General features: G+C 54.8%; 2 protein-coding genes across 2 annotated transcripts; one reads left to right on the top strand and one right to left on the bottom strand.

Moving 5' to 3' along the window:
• Positions 1-6,249: 6,249 nt before the first annotated feature.
• Positions 6,250-10,585, top strand: GUCA1A (guanylate cyclase activator 1A). Its single transcript, XM_005492831.3, has 4 exons — positions 6,250-6,749; positions 8,673-8,822; positions 9,310-9,400; positions 9,631-10,585. Exons 1-4 carry the CDS (start codon positions 6,552-6,554, stop codon positions 9,789-9,791), a joined length of 600 nt encoding a protein of 199 aa, XP_005492888.1. The 5' UTR covers positions 6,250-6,551; the 3' UTR covers positions 9,792-10,585.
• A 2,656-nt stretch (positions 10,586-13,241) lies between these two features.
• Positions 13,242-18,453, bottom strand: GUCA1B (guanylate cyclase activator 1B). The gene is made up of 4 exons (XM_005492830.3): positions 18,050-18,453; positions 16,723-16,872; positions 15,711-15,825; positions 13,242-15,393 (listed from the first exon to the last, which is right to left on the bottom strand). Exons 1-4 carry the CDS (start codon positions 18,251-18,253, stop codon positions 15,266-15,268), a joined length of 597 nt encoding a protein of 198 aa, XP_005492887.1. The 5' UTR covers positions 18,254-18,453; the 3' UTR covers positions 13,242-15,265.
• Between the last annotated feature and the right edge of the window lie 1,525 nt (positions 18,454-19,978).

The following is a 19,978-nucleotide window of genomic DNA, read 5'->3' as shown; positions in this document are numbered from 1 at the left end:
GGATGGGATGGGATGGGATGGGATGGGATGGGATGGGATGGGATGGGATGGGATGGGATGGGATGGGATGGGATGGGATGGGAACTGGGAAACAGCAGCCACTGCATTCCCAGAGGAGCAGCTTTCTTCTCCCCTGCATTCCCAGAGGGAGCCCAGGCCCATCTCAGCAGCCCTGGAGCTGCAGAGGAAACCTCCCCCTTGTGCAGGATCCCTGCTGCAGCAGAACCACAGCTGGCACCATGTGGAAATTCCCGGCTGGAATCCTCATCAGAACCTCTCTGGTGACAATGCTGTTGGAAACACGCTGGCTGCACATTCTGGTGGTGTTCTGGTGTCAGGAGCTGGTAATGGCACCGTGCACCTCTGGGGCTGCAGAACTGGGTACAATTTCTGCAGCTGTGCAGCCAGCTTCCTTGGACAGTGAATCAGGAATGTTTGCTTGTGGTTTTGACCAGCCAGAAAGCAGACTGCTAACAGCTGAAGCTGATAAAAGTACACAAAGAAGATGATGCTGCTACTGAAGAAACCCATCCTGTCAGCTGGAAACCAGAAATTATCAAGCGAAAGCTATTTTAGTGCAGCAACATATTACTTCTGTAATCTTGTTTTGGCTTTCCTGAGAGCATTCAGTCACATTTTGTTCTGCCTACAACACCAGAGCAAGAAGCAAGCTATTTCAACATATAATAAATTTTATTTCTCTTTAGGAGGAAAAAAAAAAAAAAAAAAAAAAAAAAGGAACAGAGCTGCAGCGGCCAAGCTAATAAAACCCTGTGGAATGAGAGAGCCTGTGCTCGTGCACAAAGGTGTCCCACAAAATCTCATTATTACAGCAAGGAGGCTTCAAAGGGGTGGGAGCAGCAGGGGTGACTCAGCTGCTCCTGCCACTGCTGGGGTGCTCCGGGGCTGGGGCTGGGGGTCACACATTCCCAAACCCCCCATTCCCATATCCCAGCACTGCCCCTGCCCCACATGCCAGCCCTGGCACCCCAGCCCTGCTCCTGCCCCACATCCCCACATCCCAGCCCTGCCTCGCCCTGGGTGGTGAGCACAGGCACACATCACCCTCACTGCACGCAGGGATCCTGAGGTGAATTTATCACCCCACAGAGCACAAGCTGCTGCACAGCCCTGCCAGGGCTCCTGTGCACGTTCCCATCTGTGTGTTCAGATCAAAGATGTTTGGTTTCACCTTCCAGCTGCCAGACCTCCCCTCAGAGGGGCAGCAGCAGCACGGGCAGCAGGCTGGGCACGGTGGCTTCTGTGAAATGCAGCTCCAGAGGCACAGGAGGTGCCAGGCTGGGTGCCTGGGCTGTGTTTCTGGGCAAGCACAACTGTCACTGCTGTGTGTGATCGAGGCCACACAGCAAAGGGACTGCTGGGCTGGGCACGGAGATCAGGAAAGCACTTGGAAGATCTCCAGCAGATTTTATGGCAGAGAAAGCGCCGTGTGAGCAGTGGTGTGATGTAACACAGCACACTGTGAGGCTGCCTTTGATCCCAACACAGTAAACACCCAGAACAATCTGCTTTCACATCAGGGGAGCAGCTGCACCCTCGCATGTGGATGGTTCCTGCTGCACTCGTGGGTGTCAGAGGGGTTTGTGCAGCGAGGGCTGGACCTGGAGGAGGAAGGGGTGTGAGGAGAATCCCTCAGGTGTGTCCTCAGAACAGCAAACGGGGATAGAGGAACAGGACAGGGGGCAGGGGCCCGTGCTGCAGCTGGGGTGGCAGTGCCAGCAGTGTCCTGCAGAGCCCCAGCTGCTCCAGGGCTGTAAATCCTCAAACCCTGTCCCCATGTGCTCCTGTGCACCCCTGTGACATCCCGCACACCTGTGACACCCCGGGGTCACCACGGCCCTGAGGTCACAATGGCCTGAGAGCCCTGAGAGCCACCCTGCAGTGCTGGCCCTGCCTCTGCCCACACAGTGCCACCCTGCAGGGCCTCCTTCCTGACCACACCGCCCAGGTGGGTGTCCCAGCTCACAGCTCACAGCAGGGCACTGTCCCAGCCTGTCCCTTCCTGCGGGCTGCAGCTCCTTGCAGAGGGTGACCAGGTCACGGTGATGTCATCATGGATGATGCTCCATCCCATCCCTGCTCTGCCAATCCTGCTGCTGCCATCAGGAGCTGCGTCCCCGCGGGGCTGAGAGCTCACAGCAAACATACCTGGTGCTTGGATGGCTCTGGGTGGCTCTGGGATGGCTCTGGAATGCTCCGGGATGGCTCAGGGATAGCTTTGGGCTCTGGATGGCTCTGAAAGGCTCTGGGATGGCTGTGAGATGGATCAGGGATGGCTCTGGATGGCTCCAGGGTGGTGGCCAGGCTCTGGCAGGAGCTCCTCCCCAGGGAGGTTTCCCTCTGAACCCTTCCTGCTTCCGCAGCCTTTCCCTGGGACCCTCCGGGGGATTTGCTGTGACGGCCAGCAGCAGTTTGGGAGGGATTAGGGATCTCTCTGCGTAGAACGGGTGCAATAGGATTAGTGGGACTCTCCATTGAGGCACGGAGCCATAAATAGCACCTGGACCTTAAGCTGGTGCTTCCCCTCCGAGGCAGGGATCACCAGGCAGGTGCCTCCCCCCGGGCAGGAGGAGCCTCTGAGCTTCCCCCAGAGCTCCAGGGGCTGCAGAGGAGGAGCGGGAACCGAGGGGCAGCCCCAGGGCAGGGGCAGAGCCAGAGCTCAGAGCTCAGCCCTGAGCAACTGCAGCACCCAGCAGCCCTGCTCATCCCTAGGCACCTGCATGACTTAGCAATGGGGCTGCCAGGGCAGCTGCAGCCTCCCCTCCACGCCCAAACTGGTGACTGAGTGCTCCTGCTGGGTGGGTGCGCAGGCACAGCACAGTCCTGTGTGTGCCTGGCTCCTCCAAAGGGCAAAGGGGCACGAGCTGCCAGCACTCACCTGGGTGAAAACAGCAGATCTGAACAATCCAAGGCCAGAACAGGGGGCACAAACCTCACTGGGATGGCTGTGGGGGTGTAAAATCTGCTTTTCAGGAGTCAAAATGCCATTATTTTACCCCCTGGGGGAAATGGGCTGAGGTTTCCTTGTGGCAGCAGCTGTGGAATAACCTGTGTGAGCTGAGGTCCACTGGAGAAATGAGAGACAGAAAGAGGTGGTGAACCTGCAGGGAGCTGGTGATTCCCCTCAGAGGCTCTAAGGAGATTTCCAAACAATTTGCAGGCATTCCCCTTCTTAATAGATTTAGGAGCCGGGGAACAGAAATAGCACCAAGCACGTCACGGAAAGCAGGAAACCTCTTTACAGGGTTAAAAATAAGCAAAGAGCAGAGCATTTATTTAGGACAGGGTGGCTAATTGCTGAGGGAAGAGGCAGTTTCCATTCGCACAGAGGTGTCGTCAATGAAAACAAGATAACTGAGTCATGCTTAGGTAACAGCAGCAGAAACGTGTCTGCAGCCCAGCACGGCCCTGCAGCAGCTGTGGGTCACCCCTGCATGTCCTGGGGTTCACACCCAGCCCTGTGGGTCACAGCTCACCCCTGTGTGTCCTGGGGCTCACACCCCTCCTCTGCCAAGGGCTCTTGCAGATGCTCAGGGCTCTTTCCCTGCTCCTTGTGCCCTGTGTGGGCAGGCATCCCTCACATTTCTGGGGTAAAACCCACGTGGAGATGGACTGAGAGCAATGCCCAGAGCAGGGGGGGGCTCAGGGAGCTGTGGGGTCCCTGCAGAGGCACCCAGAGCTGCTGCCCCAAAGGACAGTGCCAGTTCTGCCATCACTGCTACGTCCTGTTGGCTCAGATTGTGTTGAACCCTTTTCGAGGCAGGGTTGCCATGGCTGTGGCTGCTGCCATCACCAGCAGCATGTGTTGCTGGCACTTATCACTGCTGTCAAGAGAGAATCAAGTCCTTTGTGTCTCATCATTCCTATTCTCTCAGCATTTGCTTAAAGTCTCTTCCATATTTCCAGAGCATCATTTGGGTTTAAAGTCCCTTTTTCTTTAAGCAGCACCAGCTCAGATTTTCCATGTGCAAACCCCTCAGCACTCACAGTGCCTGCCTGCCCTGCTGGGGATGCTGAGCCCGGGGACAATTCACATTTCTCTGCATCTGTTCCTCCACAGGTGGCTGGAACAGCAGCAGCCCCCGGCAGAGCCCACCAAGGAGAGCCCAGGGCATGGAGGAGGCCAAGGCAGAGCCGGGGGTCCCCCGGGCGCCCCCCAGGCCCAGGAACCAGCCGCCCCCCGGCGCCCCCCGGGCTCCCACCTGGTGCCCGTGGTCGTGCACACCGGGGGCCGCCCCCTCAGCTCCTTCCACTTCGTCTTCTACCAGCGGGCCTGGCCCAACTCGCTGGCCCCGTTCTGCACGGCACAGAAACCCTTCTGCGGCTTCCGCTTCCAGGAGGGCACCGCGCACGGCCGGGCACGGCTCGGGGTGCCCAGCACCGACATCCGCAAGTGGCGAGCCTGCCACGGCCCCAAGCCATAGCGGGGGGGCAATAGAGTGTCCCTCTGGGCAATAAAGGCTGGGACAGCACGGGGGGACAGTGTGCCATGGTGTGAGAGCCTCAGGGTGACAGTGTGCCATGGTGTGAGAGCATAGGGTGACAGTGTGCCATGGGGCAATGAAGGCCTGGGACAGCACGGGGGGACAGTGTGCTATGGTGCGAGAACACAGGGTGACAGTGTGCCATGGTGTGAGAGCCATGGGCACCATGTCCCACAGGTGTGACAGCCACAGACATTGTGTCCCATTGGTGTGAGCAGTGTCCCCTCGGTGTGAGCAGTGTCCCATGGGTGTGAGCAGTGTCCCATGAGTGAGCAGTGTCCCCTCGGTGTGACACCCATGGGCACTGTGCCCCATCAGTGTGAGCAGTGTCCCCTCAGTGTGAGCAGTGTCCCATCGGTGTGAGCAGTGTTCCATGGGTGAGCAGTGTCCCCTCGGTGTGACACCCATGGGCACTGTGCCCCATCAGTGTGAGCAGTGTCCCCTCAGTGTAAGCAGTGTCCCCTCGGTGTGAGCAGTGTCCCCTCGGTGTGAGCAGTGTCCCATTGGTGTGAGCAGTGTCCCATCGGTGTGAGCAGTGTCCCATGGGTGTGAGCAGTGTCCCCTCGGTGTGACAGCCTCGGGCAGGGCACTGGGCTGGGTGGGGAGGCTGTGCCGCTGCTCCCCAGGGAAATATGCAGAGTGCATTTTGCTCTGCAGCCCTGCCCAGCCCGTCCTGTCCCTTCCTGCTGCCCGGGTGCCACAGCACAGGGCACTGCCAGCCCACCCAGCCCAGCTCACCTGGCTCAGCACGGCCTGGGCTGGGCTCGGGGCTCCTCTGCAGCCTCACCTGCTCAACAGGGCCACTACAGAATTAGCACATCCAATTAGTGTCCCTCAGCTTAATTCCTTTTCCGTGAGTGGTTTTTGATTGTGTAATGCTGCTTTTTTTAGCAGAGTTATTCCCAATTTACTGAGGTGCAGAAGCAATACCAGCCTCTGTTACTTGTTAGATAACTGCAGTTATATATTAAATGTGTGTTATGGATAAACTCTGTGGGACACCCTGGGCTCACACCTTTCACTTCCAGCCCAGGATCTGGCCCTTGGTGCTTTCTGAGATTTTATTCCCCAGTACTTCTCAGAATGCTGTGTGCCAAAGTGAAAACAACATTGGATTTGGTTGTGTTTACATGGAGAATTTTCCATGGCAATCCATCACAAGTGAAAATTGAAGCTGCATTTAACTGCACTGAGTTTGTAGTGCAGTAGCCAGGACACACTGCTGGGGTGAGCAGGGTGGGAAAAAACTCTCAATTAACAGGACCAAGACTGGAGACAGGACCCCTGGAGCTGGGGGGAGAGGGCCCTTCCCCTTCCTGCTGTCTGCAATTAAAGCAGATTTAAACCTCTACCATTCAAAGCAATTACATTTCTATATTTGTCTCCTCAGACCAAATTCACCCTCCTGCTGTCTCCTCAGGAGCTGAGGTGGCTCTTTGGCCCTTGCCCCTGCCTGAGTTCCAGGCTCTGGAACCCTCTGGAACCCTCTGGCAGAGTGAGGGGAAGGGACAGCAAAAAGCACAAACAGCACAGAGGATGCAGAGTGGTTTTCTCTCATTTTTCCTACTCTGGTTCTGGTCCAAAAGTTGTTGCTCATGTGACGCCAGCCCCCCTTGCCATAAAGATAAATGAAGTGGATTAAGAGATTAGCTCATCACAGAGAAAATTCCACCCTCCTAATCTCCTGCTGGGCCTGTAATCTGCAAGACTTCCCCATTTTACCTTTTTCTATTTTAACCTGAACTCTTAATGCCTGGCAGGAGCCCAGCGCCCCTCCAGCCTCATTGGCTGGGGAGGGATTTGCTGGGTGCTTAAATGCCACCTTCCCTGCAAGGAGGGTTCTGTGCTTTGGGGTTTGCAGCAAGAGGAGCCTCCTGCGTCCATCCCTGCTGGGATCTGTACAGCACCAGGGATTTCCTGATGCCCTGACCCTGCGCTGCTGGGGACATCGAAGGCAAGAAGCACAATTGTGAGATTGTTTTATTTTCCCTAAATCTCACAAACACTCCGTTTTTGGCCGCAAAGGGCCCCGCAGCCGGTGTGGAGATGGGGAACATGGACGGGAAAACCGTGGAGGAGCTGAGCACCACCGAGTGCCACCAGTGGTACAAGAAGTTCATGACAGAGTGTCCTTCTGGCCAGCTCACCCTCTACGAGTTCAAACAGTTTTTTGGCTTGAAAAACCTGAGTCCGGCAGCGAACAAATACGTTGAGCAAATGTTTGAGACGTTTGACTTTAATAAGGTAAATATTGTCCTTCCCACTGGGCCGTGCAGGGCTGGGCTGGCTGGGAGGGAGGGAGCAGAACCTGCTCTGGGTATGTGCAGCCTGGTTAACATGAAGTGTGGAATCGGTTCTGGAACGTGAGAAATGCCAGCAGGAACCCTCACCCACTGCCTGCCCTGCAGGGACACACAGGCTTCTCCCAGAACTGGCATTTTCCTTCTGGAACAGGGGGGCTCTATCTGGCAGCCTTTGATCCCTTTAAAATGAAGTGCCCTTTAGTCCCTAAACATGGAATGTTGTGACAGTGGCTGTGAGGACAAGGGCTGCATTCACTGAGTCCCCAGCATGGGCTGGGGCTGCTTGAGCTGTGGGAAACTGGAAACTGTGAATGGATTGCACTGGGATTGGTTTTATTCATGGGAGAAGGAGCTTGGAATCCCTGGGGAGAGGGATTTGCCTCAGCAGGGATTGGGGAATGGAATTCCAGAGCAGGGATTTGGGAATGCAGTTCCAGAGCAGGGATTTAGGAATGCAGTCCCAGAGCAGGGATTGGGGAATGCAGTTCCAGAGCAGGGATTTGGGAATGTAATTCATGAGCAGATTTTTGGGAATGCAGTCCCAGAACATTGGGATTTTTGGGAAGCAGGTGGATGCTGTGTCTCCAACAGGAAACTGCATCCTCCTCTGCTTGCAAATGACCTGAAATTGCACCTCCTGTGAGGTGAGGAATCTATTTTATGGCAACCCAAAGGGCTTATGGCATTAATCCCATTGACAAAAATGCAAATCGGGCCCTAAACCCTTCAGGTGTTTGGTTGGTACCTTGGCCTTTCCCTTGCTCACTGCTGTTTGAATGCCTGCCTGAAAGGGGAATTGATGCACAGGAAATCCTGCTGGGAAGGGGCTTAGCAGTTATTTGTCCCTAATCTGGCTGCTGCAGCCCTGGGATCAAGCAGATGATCTCTGCAAGGTCCTGGCCCCGGGGCAGTGCCTCTGTTCACTGACAAACCCTGGCTCATGCTCTGTACTGGGAATCATGGAGTCACTGGGGGTGGGAAGGGCCCTGGGATCCCTGAGCCCAGCTGCCACCACCGCGGGCTCACCATGAACGTGTCCCCAGTGCCGCAGGAGCCCTTGCAGGGAAGTGCCACAGACCACAGCAGGGCAATGGATCCTTTCAAACACCGTGGGAAGGCTCTGGGGTGGGCAGGAGGCATTTTAACAACCCCCTGGCAGCTGTGGGTGTCACAGGCTCCTCTGGGGGCACTTTGGTGCCCGTGGGCTCAGGGCAGCAGCTCTGCAGTGCTGCCACCATCCTGGCTCCAGCTGGGCACCCACCATGGCACCAGCTGGGGTGGGCAAACACCCAGCAGGAAAGTCAAAGATAAAAGTGTTTGTGCTCCAAACGTGGAGCGGGCACAGCAATGGCACAGGGACAGAGGAACCCCAGCCCCAGATGTCACAGCGTGTTGGGGTCACCCCTGAGTGTGCTCCTCTCCTGGGATGGGACCCCCGGCAGGAGAAAGGAGCTGAGGGTGTGTGCAGGCAGGATGGGGCTGGGGGATTTATCTGGGCTCATCTGCATAAACCTCTGTGACCTCTGAATCCCCTGCTTTGGGCTGGTAATTAATGCCTGGTGTGTTAATTCCCCGAGCCAGGCCAGCTCTGTCCCTGAGCCACATCCACCAGCCAGTCCCACCCCTAACGGTGCAGGGCTGGGCTTGGTGATCTGGGAGCCTTTCCCAGCCTTTATGGCTTTATAATTCTATCATTCTACAGCATTTCTGCCCAGATTCAGGCAGAACCGTGGCTTTCACCACTCCACAAGCCCCTGGTCTCAGGGTGGAGGTGAAGTTCCAGGGGGAACTTCAGAAGCGACCAAAATAATCCTTTATTGCCTGACTCAGCTTTTAATCTCAGCTTGTAACCTTCTGCCTTTAGGATGGCTACATCGATTTCATGGAGTATGTGGCAGCCCTGAGCCTGGTGCTGAAGGGCAAGGTGGACCAGAAGCTCAGGTGGTATTTCAAGCTCTACGACGTGGATGGCAACGGCTGCATCGACCGGGCTGAGCTGCTGAACATCATCAAGGTGAGTGGGGACAGCTCCCCCATCCCTGCCCAGATGGGCCCTGGGTGCGGGGGCTGCAGCAGGAACTCCAGCCATGAACGCTACAGAACTGCCCAAAGCTGCTGCTGTGCTGTGCCAGCTGTGCCAGCTGTGCCAGCTGTGCCTCCAGCACCCCTGTCCTGCCCTGGCAGCTTGCTTAACCCTGGGCACTGAAACCAGGGCTGAGATAAGCACCTCAATTTAATCTGAGGGTTTTCAGAGGTGAATGGCTCCTGGCTTATCCCAGCATGCCCAGTAAATCTTGTAAAGCATTGATGGCCTTTTTGGGTGATTTTAATCTCCAGCCTTTCAGACAGGACTCGCTCCTTTCCAAGCCTAACTGCCTGAAAACAAGTTTTAGCCCTGAAAAAGCATTTGGCCTTTAGTGTCTGGTGATTTGGCCAGTTGTTCTGATGGACACCCACCCCTGCAGAGCTCTCAGTAACTCCTGTGCCCTCCCTCCCCCCAGGCCATTCGCTCCATCAACCGCTGCAACGAGAAGATGACGGCAGAGGAGTTCACAGACATGGTGTTCAACAAAATCGACATCAATGGAGATGGTGAGGCCCCTCCTGGGCTCTGCCCTCCCTTCCCTGAGCCCCAGGACACCAGGCTGGGAGAGCTGGCAGAGGGTGGCTCCCTGTGCAGGCTGAGCCCCCCTCCTACCCTGGCTCTGTGCTGGGCTTTGGGGCACAATGCAGGCACTGAGCCCCCATTGCAGGCTCTGTGCCAGTCCTGGGGTGCAGGGAGCTCTGGGGCTGGGGGTTTAACAGAGCTCTGTGCCCTGCAGGCGAGCTGTCCCTGGAGGAGTTCATGGAGGGCGTGCAGAAGGACGAGATGCTGCTGGACATCCTGACGCGCAGCCTGGACCTGACCCACATCGTGAGGCTGATCCAGAACGATGGCAAGAACCCGCACGAGGCCGGGCAGGACGCCCAGGCTGCCCAGTAGCTCCCTGGGCTGTGCCTTGGCCTCCCCTGGCATTGCCACTGATCGGCTGTGCCTGCACTCCCTGCTGACAGAACTGTCCCCTGGGCACGGGGACCGGGGGGACACCCCGGGGTACCAGAGGAGAGGGGTGCAGAGCTAAATAACTCAATGTCCATCCCACACGGAGCTGGGATGGCTCTGGACACTCTGCTGAGCTCAGAGAGGGGACAGCCAGTGCTGCACGAGGCTGTGCAGAACAGGAGCTCACTGAGAGCACCCCAAAATTGCCACCAAAGCCAGAGGGGACAGCCAGTGCTGCACGAGGCTGTGCAGAACAAGAACTCACTGAGAACACCCCAAAACTGCCACTGAGGCCGTGGCCAGCACCCCCAGAGGGGTCCAACCAGCACTTGGCCCCGTGAGAGGGGTCCTGGAAAAGCAGATCCAAACCTTCTCCTTCCATTTGTATTTCCAGAGCAAGCAATCTCCAGTTCTGGTCGCTCCTTCCTTCACTCATTATTTGGTCAGCAGTGAGCAGTGATAATGTGAGATAAAACATTTGTGAGCTAGCACAAGGGGAGGGGTGAATGCAGTGGCTTTTCTTTGTTTAAAAGCACTGAAAACATGGAATGGTGCCTTTTTCTAACAACCCCCTGGACTGTAAGGAAATGCTTCTCCCTGAAGCATCTGCAAGGAAGGAAGGAAGGAAGGAAGGAAGTGCTTCCAGACAAGCAGGACCATTTTCCTGACCATTTTCCTGGGTGTCTTTTTCACTGGACAGAGTTTTACCTGGAAGCTTTTGTACTTCCAGTCCTACGGTGAGCTAATAAAGATGTTTTACAATATTATTTCAGGTCGTGCTTCTCCTCTCTTGCAATCAACCCTCCTGTTTCCAGCAGGACAGATTTAGTGGCCCACACAAGCACAGAAACAGCTGCTCTGGGGTTGTTCTGGGGCTCACAAACCACAGCACCCTGGACGGGAGCCCTTGATGGTAAATTTGTCCACTCTCAGCCCTGCAGGAGGGAGCAGCTGTACCCTCACTGAGGTGGGCTGAGCTGTTACTCACAGCGTAATGTCAGATCCTAGAGCAATACAGCAGTGTAATGTTAGATGCTAATGCAATACAGCAGTGTAACTCTCCTTCTTGCAGCACAACCAACTCCCCCACAGGTGACCAGCACCAAACCCAGAGCCCTTTGGCCTTGGCACAGCACGGGGAGGGAGCTGAGCTCAGCGTGGGCTTCCTGGGCACCTCCCTGGGCACAGACAGCATCAGTTCTGCCAGAGCTTCCCTGAGCTCCCCTCTGAGCCCAAGGGGCTGCAGGAAGAGGCTTTGGGCAGCCAGATCTCCAGTTAGAAAGCCAAAGTTGTTCTAAAAGGTGTCACACCCTGTCCCGCCCCTGTCCCCATCTCTGTGCCACGCCATGCCGTTATCCCATTCCCATCCCATCCCATCCCATCCCATCCCATCCCATCCCATCCCATCCCATCCCATCCCATCATCCCGTTCCCATTCCCATTATCCCCCTGTCCCACTATCCCGTTCCCACTATCCCGTTATCCCACTATCCCATATTCCCGTTCCCATTATCCCGTTCCCACTATCCCGTTATCCCACTATCCCATATTCCCGTTCCCATTATCCCGTTCCCGTTCCCGTCCCGGTTTTTGCCCGCCTCGCTCCCGCCGTGTCCCGTCCCGCAGCGCCCCCTGCCGGCCACTCCGGGAGCAGCGGGAACGCGCTGGAACCGGGACCCCGAACCCGAGAGAATCCCCAAAACCCGAGGGAATCCCCCCAAAACATCCCCGGAACCGCCCAAAACAGCCCCGGGACCCCAAACAGCGAATCCCCCAAAACGTGCACGCCCGGAGTGCGATCCGAGAGGCGAGGAGAGGCCACCGAAGCCATTCCTGGCCGGACTCTCCCTTTTCCCTTTCCGGCAGCCCCGGCGCTGCTCGGACCCCAGAACGGCCTCGAGGGGCTTTTAGGATGATGCTCTTGAGACACCGTCTAGGCTTCTGAGCTGAGCTTAACTTTGAGGAAATGAAAGAAGAGAAAGGGAGGAAGGAAGGGAAAAGGAAGGACAGCAAGGAAAGAAAGGAAAGGAAAGAAAGGAGGGCACGGCAGGCAGGAAGGGAAGGAAGGAAGGAAGGAAGGAAGGAAGGAAGGAAGGAAGGAAGGAAGGAAGGAAGGAAGGAAGGAAGGAAGGAAGGAAGGAAGGAAGGAAGGAAGGAAGGAAGGAAGGAAGGAAGGAAGGAAGGAAGGAAGGAAGGAAGGAAGGAAGGAAGGAAGGAAGGAAGGAAGGAAGGAAGGAAAATAAAGGAGGAAAGAGAGGAAAAGAAGGAAAAGGAGGAAAGAAAGGAAAGGCATTTTGCCATGGCCCAGCTGGGCACAGGTGCTGTAAGAAAAGCGCTGTAAGAGACCACAGGCAGTGCCTGCAGTGACCGGCACGGGGCTCAGGAGGTCACTCTGGCCTCGCTCAGGACATTTTCCAAGGGAACCTGCCCCGGGTGCTCCGGGAATGACCTGGGCACAAACCCGAGCCCTGGGGGCCGCCCCTGCCCCAGGCTCCGCTGCAGCGGAGCAGGGCAGGGATCCCCTCCCTCAGCCGCCCATCGCTGCTGCTCGGCCTCTCCCAGGGATGCTGTGCATGTCCCGGGCTATTTCAGGGTGTGATTGACGCCTCCCTGGCTCCTGCTCCCCCTTCCCTTCCACCTCAGCCTCAGCTGCAGCTTCCCAGCCCGGTTATTGCCCCTTCAGTCCCGCCCGGCTGCAGGGCACGGAGCAGATGGCAGCCCAGAAACGTCAGGTGGCATTTGCCTTTTCCGAGCCCTCCTGCTTCCCCGTTTAGAGCAGAAAGAAATCCGATCAGATCAGTGCAATCCAATTGGGGCCGGCCCTAAGTCTGGCAATGGGATTATGCAAATTCTGACATCCACAGCCCGCTGAGCGCTGATGGGACTGCGAGAGATCAGGGCTCTGTAGCCAGGGCTCTAAAATAGCGCCTTGCGTTCCTCGGCCAGAGATTACACGATCGATAAGAGGAACGATTTTCCATGGGCTGTGCCAGCTCTGACAGCAGCACAGCCCCTGCAGCTCCGTGCCCGGGCTCAGAACCAGCGCCTGTCCTGCTCCAGGCCTGCAGGGTCACACTGGGGGATCCAACTGCAGCACTCTGCTTTCTTTATCCTAAACACCCGTTCCCGGTTCCATTGAGAAACGTTGTATTTTTAATTGTGCTCTCACGGTTTTTGCTGTCATCACACGAAGTTAAACACAAGAGGTTCCTTCTCAACTCTGCACCAGCATCGTCATCTCTGCCTTATCTCTGTCTGACCCAGCTGCTCCTCCCCAAAATTCAATATATCACACTCACAGGCTGCAGTTTCACTCAGGTGCTCACACAGCTCTTCACCTAATCAACAAACAGATACTGCAAAACAAGGGTTTTTAATAAATATTTCTTTATTCAAGTCGTGTTTTACAAAACTTCTACCAACATCTGTACAAGGGCTCACCAGGGAGGGCTGCTGGGTCCCCAAGCAGCCCCTGCAGAGCCTGGGCTGGCCAGGTGAGCAGAATTGCAGAATTTGAAGCATTTCAGTGAAGCAGCAAAATGCAATTCTATGAACTAAACAGCCTCTCTAAATCCGTGCAAGGAGCAGGGGGCGTTACCTGGGCTGAGATGCTGAAATGTAAGGAATTCTTAGAGATTTGTACCCTGCAATGAAAACATTTTTTCACAAGCTGGAAAATCAATAAATGTGGATGTTTTTCATCCAGGCTCTCAAGCCAGAAGTCAGATTTTTCTCTCAGATCTTGAGCTGATGAACTATTGACCAGAGAGAGCTTTGAGCAGCTGCCTCCAAGCAGCAGAAAGCACAAGTGTAATCAGCCCTGATAAGTCAGCACAGCACAAAGTGCTCAGTATTTACAGAGAACTCATAGAAAGGCTGTTTCAAAGTGGAAATGTGCACAATCTGAACTCCTGCACTGATTGTGTCTGATCCTGAGCACTTCCCCATGGAATTTAAACACTGGCTAAACTGACAAGACCACAAACCAGCACACTAATCAGCTAATGACAGCTACTACAGTCCTAATTAAAGGCCACAAAAAAGGGGTTGTAAATCTTTTCATTGGGATGACCTGGCCCACTGATCCCATAGGAAAATTCAGATGGAACAGACAAGCTCATGTTATTTTCCTGGGGGGTTTTCCTCTTTTGAATGAACCAGTAAATCCAATAAAGGTGAACCAAAATATTGATTCAACCCAAATCCTTTTCCCACATACATCTATGTAGGAACATGGGTTAGAACAGCAGAGCTCAGCCTGCAACTGGTGTAAATTCTATATCTGGGGCTAAATGAAGTCCAGTGTAAAACCACTGTACTGGAATTTTTGTCACTTTTCCCACTTTTCAAGGCCAGTTTGGACAGGGCTTGGAGCAACCTGATGTGGCATCCCTGCCCAGGGCAGGTGGCTTGGAAATCAGGGAGTTTTCAGGTTTTTCCCAACCCAAACCACCCATGACTTCTGATTCTGTGGTCCTGCCAATGGAGCAGCAAAAATCCTCCCACTGCAGAGACACTGCCGAGCACAGCCCTGCTCTTCCCTCACCTCTGCTCCCACTCCAAACTGTTCCCAGAGCAGTGACAATCCTGGGGCTCCCGGGGCTCATCCACCCTTCCCAGGGCAGGAGAGGCTGCTCCAGTGAGGATTCCCCAGAACCAGGGGCTGGGAGGAGCTGAGGCCCACCCGGGCTGCTCTGAGCTCTGAGCTCTGAGTGGGGCTGGGAAATGCCAGAGTTTGGAGCCAGCATCCCGCAGCCCCTCGGGCTCAGGGCAGGCAGAAGGAGCAGCCTCTGGTCCCCAGCAGGGGCAGGAAGGAGCCGCTGCTGCTCCTGCCCAGCCCTGAGGTTGTTTCCCTCAGCCCCGTGTGCTGCCCTGGCCACTGCTCACACCCAAATCTCATTTCTGGTGGGGTTATGTTGGACATGAGCAGCAGTAAAGGCTGCAAATCACACACAGAGACCCCTGAGCATCCACAGAGCCCCCTGGGCATCCACAGAGACCCCTGAGCATCAACAGAGCCCCCTGAGCATCCAGAGCTGCCCGTGCTGCCCTGCAGGGCTGAGCCATGGCCAGGCTGCTCTGGGACAGCACTCAGGCTCCATCCCCACTGCCAGCCCCAAGCCCTGCTCAGGATCTGCCTCCAGAGTTTGTTCCTTGGGGTGTAACCAGAACGCAGAGCTGGCAAACACGGGATTGTGTGCACAGCAAGGGTTATTCATGGGCCAGAAATAGCCCCTGGGTACCAGCAGTGCCCAGCACGCGGGGTTGACAGCAGAGATGGCTTCTGAAACCACTCAGGTTTGCATCTGGATGCTGAGATGGAATTAAAATGAAAGTCATTACCAGGCTAGAGGGAGGAAGGGTCACCCCTGGGACTCAGCATCGCCATCGCAGCCGTGCCAGAGCCAATTCTCTCAGAACAAAGCACTCTTCCTCCTCTGCTCGGTGATCCAGCTGCCGGGGTTCACATCCATTTGTAGCATCTTCATCACCCACTTGTCCTTCCTGGCGCCGTCAATGAACTCGTCCAGGGACAGCTGCCCTGTGGGCGGGAGCGGGACAGGCAGATAAGAGAGGAGGAGGAGGAGGAGGAGGGTTCCACCCAGGGTCACATAAAATGCTGATCAGGGACGGTCTCAGGGCATCCCCCAGCTCTGAGGCTGAAGGACAAAGCAGGGGCTGTGACCCAGCATTTCCCCCTGTCCCACCCCAAAGGGACACTCTGGATGCTGCAGGGCTCACCCAGGCCCTGCCAGGACCCAGCCAGGTCCTGCAGAACCAAGCCCAGCTGCCCATGGTGAGAACACAGCACAGCCCAGCCCAGGTGAGCTCTCAGCAATGCCCCTGGGCATCACTCACCATCCCCGTTCTCATCCACCAGCTGGAATATCCTGTCCACCACCTCCTCCGGGGTCAGCAGTGGGGTCCTGTCCTCCACGTCCGACCAGCACACCTTCTTCAGCCTGTAGATGGACTGCAAGCAGCTCCCAAATCAGGGGATGAAGCACTGAGCTCTCTGTGCCCCCGTGGCTGTGGAGCCTTTCCCAAAGGCTGGGTTTAACCCTTCTGGAAGGTTCTGCCCCTCAGCAGCTCAGATCTGCACGGAGCCCCTGACCCATGGCTGCACATCAGTGACCCCATTTGCTCTGTGAGGCTGCTGCCCTGCTGCTCTCCTTACACACACATGGGCAGAGCTCAGGGCTCCTTGGCAGAGAACAAAGTGGGAATTCCACAGATGGGGAAAACCACAGGCCTTGGATGGGAGTGTTGGCTGGCATCCCAAGCCAGGCACAGCTGGACTGAGCCAGCCCTGGGGCAGCAGCTGCAGATCCAGCCTGGCTCAGCTCACATTCTGACCCTCAGCTTCTGCCCCCCTTTGCCAGGGAAAGGCTCAGACTGCATCCACCCCTGCCATGGCACCACGTGCCCGTGGTTACCTTTGCTGCCCAGATTGAAGGGTTTTGTGCCAACGCTGCCCACAGAGAGGATTAGCAGTGGCCTCACCGTTCTGGGCACCTCTTGGCTGACCTCAAAACTGCAGTGGGAGGTGGCCCAGACAGGCTGCCCTGCTTTCCCAGCTGCTCACCCTCCTGGCCAGGGCCCTGCTGCCCACAGGAGGGGCCCTGCACATCCCAGGGATGCTCACATGGGGATGAGCAGTGCTCAGATACGGGATGTGCTCAGATACGGGATGTGCTCAGATACGGGACGTGCTCCCCAGCCTCTCCCCAGCCTCAGGAGCACAGGTACCTGGGTACCTGCTCAGCCCCACAGCACCCTTGGAACCCCATTACCCCAAACCCCACACAGCCCAGAGCGCTGCCACAGAGCAGGGATTGCTGAAAGCAGGGATTGGGCAATGCCCACCTACCTCAACGATTTCCAGCAGCTCAGGTTTGTCTATGCAGCCGTTGCCATCCTTGTCGTACACTTTGAACGTCCACCTCAGCTTGTGCTCCAGCTTCCCCCTCAAAACCAGGTTCAAGGCAGCCACGTACTCCAGGAAATCAATGGTGTTGTCCTGTGCCAGCAGAGAATCAGCAGCTGGGTGACACTTGGCAGGGCAGAGAGCTGATGGAAAGGCGCTTTACAGCTCCCAGGAAGCCTGGTCAGAGCTGCCAGGAGGACAGGGCATGGAGCAGGGCTTGCTTGGCACTCTGAGAAGGTTTGTGGCAGTCCAGGACCTGCAGCCAGGCTGGGCTCCCCTCCCCATCCTGCACCCACCAGCACCCCCAAAAACAGAGCCTCTGTCCTGTTAGGAAAACTCCTGTAAATTAGGAATGGGACTTCATCTTCTATGCACAGTTTGCTCTGCTGCCTTTCCCGACAGCTTTCATAACGGAATTTGGGATCCTGCAGGAATTTGGTTTTTCACAACTTGGAATTCTGAGACAAGCCTGACCTGCCAACATCTTCCACGGCCTTTTTAAATCCTTTCCCACAAAGTGACTTTTGCTGCCACTTTCATGAGATTTTGACCCTATTTTCAAAGGGAGCTTAAGGGAGATGAGTTGATCAGGGATGAAGAGCCTGAGCCCCCTTTTCCTGTATTGATACAAGGAACAAACATTCATTGATACAAGGAACAAACATCCCCACAGCTGGAATATCATCAGGAGCTTCAGGAAAATAACAATTTCCCCATTTGGCAAGTGCTGCTCAGCCAGGGCAGCTGAGAACCCAAGGCAGGCCAGGCTGCCCTGCAGCAGGGCAGGGATGCAGGAGCTGTGGCTAAACCACAAATCCCAATTTCCCCAGGTGTTCCATGGCAAATACGGCACATGGAATCAAACCCAGAATGTCTGAATTGTTCAGCATTCCTCTGCTTTTGGAAAGCAGAGCTAAAATCAATATTTTATTACAAACCACCTGCTGGTACCTGCTGCAGACACTTCCTCCAACACAGAACGAGCCTGGGTAGGATTTTCCTGCACTGAGATTTCCCCTCTATCTCAACACAGAAATATTTCTGCCATGTGGGAGCCTTGGCTGTTTGAGGGCCTCAAAGTGTGACTGCCTGAGTTTCAACTTTTTAATCCACACTTAGTCCCTCAAGGGGACATTCTGACCTTAATTTAGGTGGAGATTTGAGGAGATAAATCCAGGCCAGCCTGTGCTCCTTCTGCTGCCCTCACTGGTCCCCTGTTACATATATAATATACAGAAATAAATGACTGCAGAACCCTCTGAGCACTTACCCCATTCTTGTCAAAAGCCCTGAACATGTTCTCCACATACTCTGCTGCCTCCTGGTTGTCCTGGACCCCGAAGAACCTCTTGAACTCGTGCATGAAGAGGGTCCCACTGGGACATTCCACCACAAACTTCTTGTACCATTCCTGCAGCTCTGCAACATCAATCTCCCCTTGCTCCCCTTCAGCGTTGGTGAACTGCTGCCCCATTTTCCTCCAGAAAGCAGGATTAAAAACAGAAGAAAAAGAAGAAAAACCCTGCCAAAGTCCTTTTCTCTTTGTCTGCTCTCTGTCCCGTGCCTTCCTCTGATGTCAGCGCTGTTTGCTGTGTCACCTTCCCTTTTTTGTGCTTTATTTTCTGTTCCTCCTCCCTGCCCAGGTGCTGGCAGCTCCGTGCGCTGCCCTGGAGATCTCAGAGTGGCTCCTGAGCACTGAGCACTGAGCGCTGGGCACGGATAAAAATAACTAAAGATCATTAGGAGATTCCCACCCATGAGCCCCAGAGACCTTCAGATGTTCTGAGCTGTGCCCTATTTAGAAGCAAACTCCAGGGGCTCAGGGTCTTTCTGCACATTGATGCCTCCCTGTCAGAGAATTTGGGAGCAGAGGTTCCCTGTACACACAACACACAGCCCCACTCTCTGTGCTGTAGGGTTTTCTGGGGAAAAAAGGGATTATAGGGGAAGGAACATTAATGTTTGCAGTGCTGGCTTGTGTTACTGCCTGTGGGGGCTGCGCAGTGCTCCAGTGAGATGGGGCACAGGAAAAACAGCAACTACAGAGGGGGGATCCTGAGAAAACAAACATTTCCACAGAAAAACCTGCTGGTGGATTGAATTAATTGAATGCCTGCAGTAGGCTGTGGGACAATTAGTGATACACACCAGATACACACACATTCCTCTCACTGTCACCTCTCCATCCTAAAGCTTTAAGCTAAACAGAGCATGAGTTGTTTATTTCCATATTTTTAGAGCATTTTCTCCTTATTCCCTCCCCGCTTTGTGCCCATGGAAATTCTCCTGCTCGCCCCTTCCCCTGAAGCTCATTTATGGCTCTGATGGTGGCAGACACAAAGAGCAGCTCTTCCCTGGGCTGGCTCCTTCTGTTCAGCACACCCAGAGCCCCCTCCTCTTCCTCACAGCCCCTTCCTCTTCCTCACAGCCCCATTGTTCTGAACCCCACCAGTATCTGTGTCAGTGGAAAGAATGACCTGAGCTATAAATGTGCCCAAGCCAGCCCAATATCTTCATTAAGAGGATTGGAGCAGCATTAATAGGAAACCATAGATTCTCTTATCCCACATGCCAAGGCCCAGATGGATTTAAGCTGCTCGTTTTTTGGGACTTTTTTTGGTGTTGGTTAGGTAAGAAGAGCCTCTCTCATGGAAGAATACTGGTTAAAAACCTGGCTGAAAATTGAATTTGATATTTCAGAGCAATTCATGCTGCAGTGTCAGAGTGGGGTTTGGTCTGAACCCACTCCCACCTGCAAGTGACCCAGCAGTGGGACTGTGTATATACATTTACATATTTATATATTTATTTATATTTATATATTTATATTTATATATTTATATATACACACAGAGATTTGCAGGAGTTTAACAACCTGACACCTTTACATGTGAGGACACCCAGACAAGGTTTGGTTTCACTTAAAAGAGGAGCAAAGAGAAGACAGAGACAGCACAGCAGAAGCCTGGAGATGGATGGGAAGGACTAGAGAAGTTGCCAGAAAATTTAAGACTGTTCTATTTCAGTTAAAGCATTTCTATCTAATGGTATTCTTGTCTATCCTTGTGCCTAGAAGAATACAACACAACAATGAACTCAGCCCTTCCTTTAGGGAGTGCTTCAGCCCCTGACTCAGGGCTGCCTCATCACAGCAGAGCAGCTGTGGGGCTGCCCACTAGAAAAACAACAATAAATCCAT

The sequence above is a fragment of the Zonotrichia albicollis genome, chromosome 28 (genome assembly GCF_047830755.1).
Source record: "Zonotrichia albicollis isolate bZonAlb1 chromosome 28, bZonAlb1.hap1, whole genome shotgun sequence".
NCBI lineage: Eukaryota > Metazoa > Chordata > Aves > Passeriformes > Passerellidae > Zonotrichia > Zonotrichia albicollis.
Note: the sequence above shows the minus strand (reverse complement) of the source record. Positions and strands in the feature narration are given on the sequence as shown.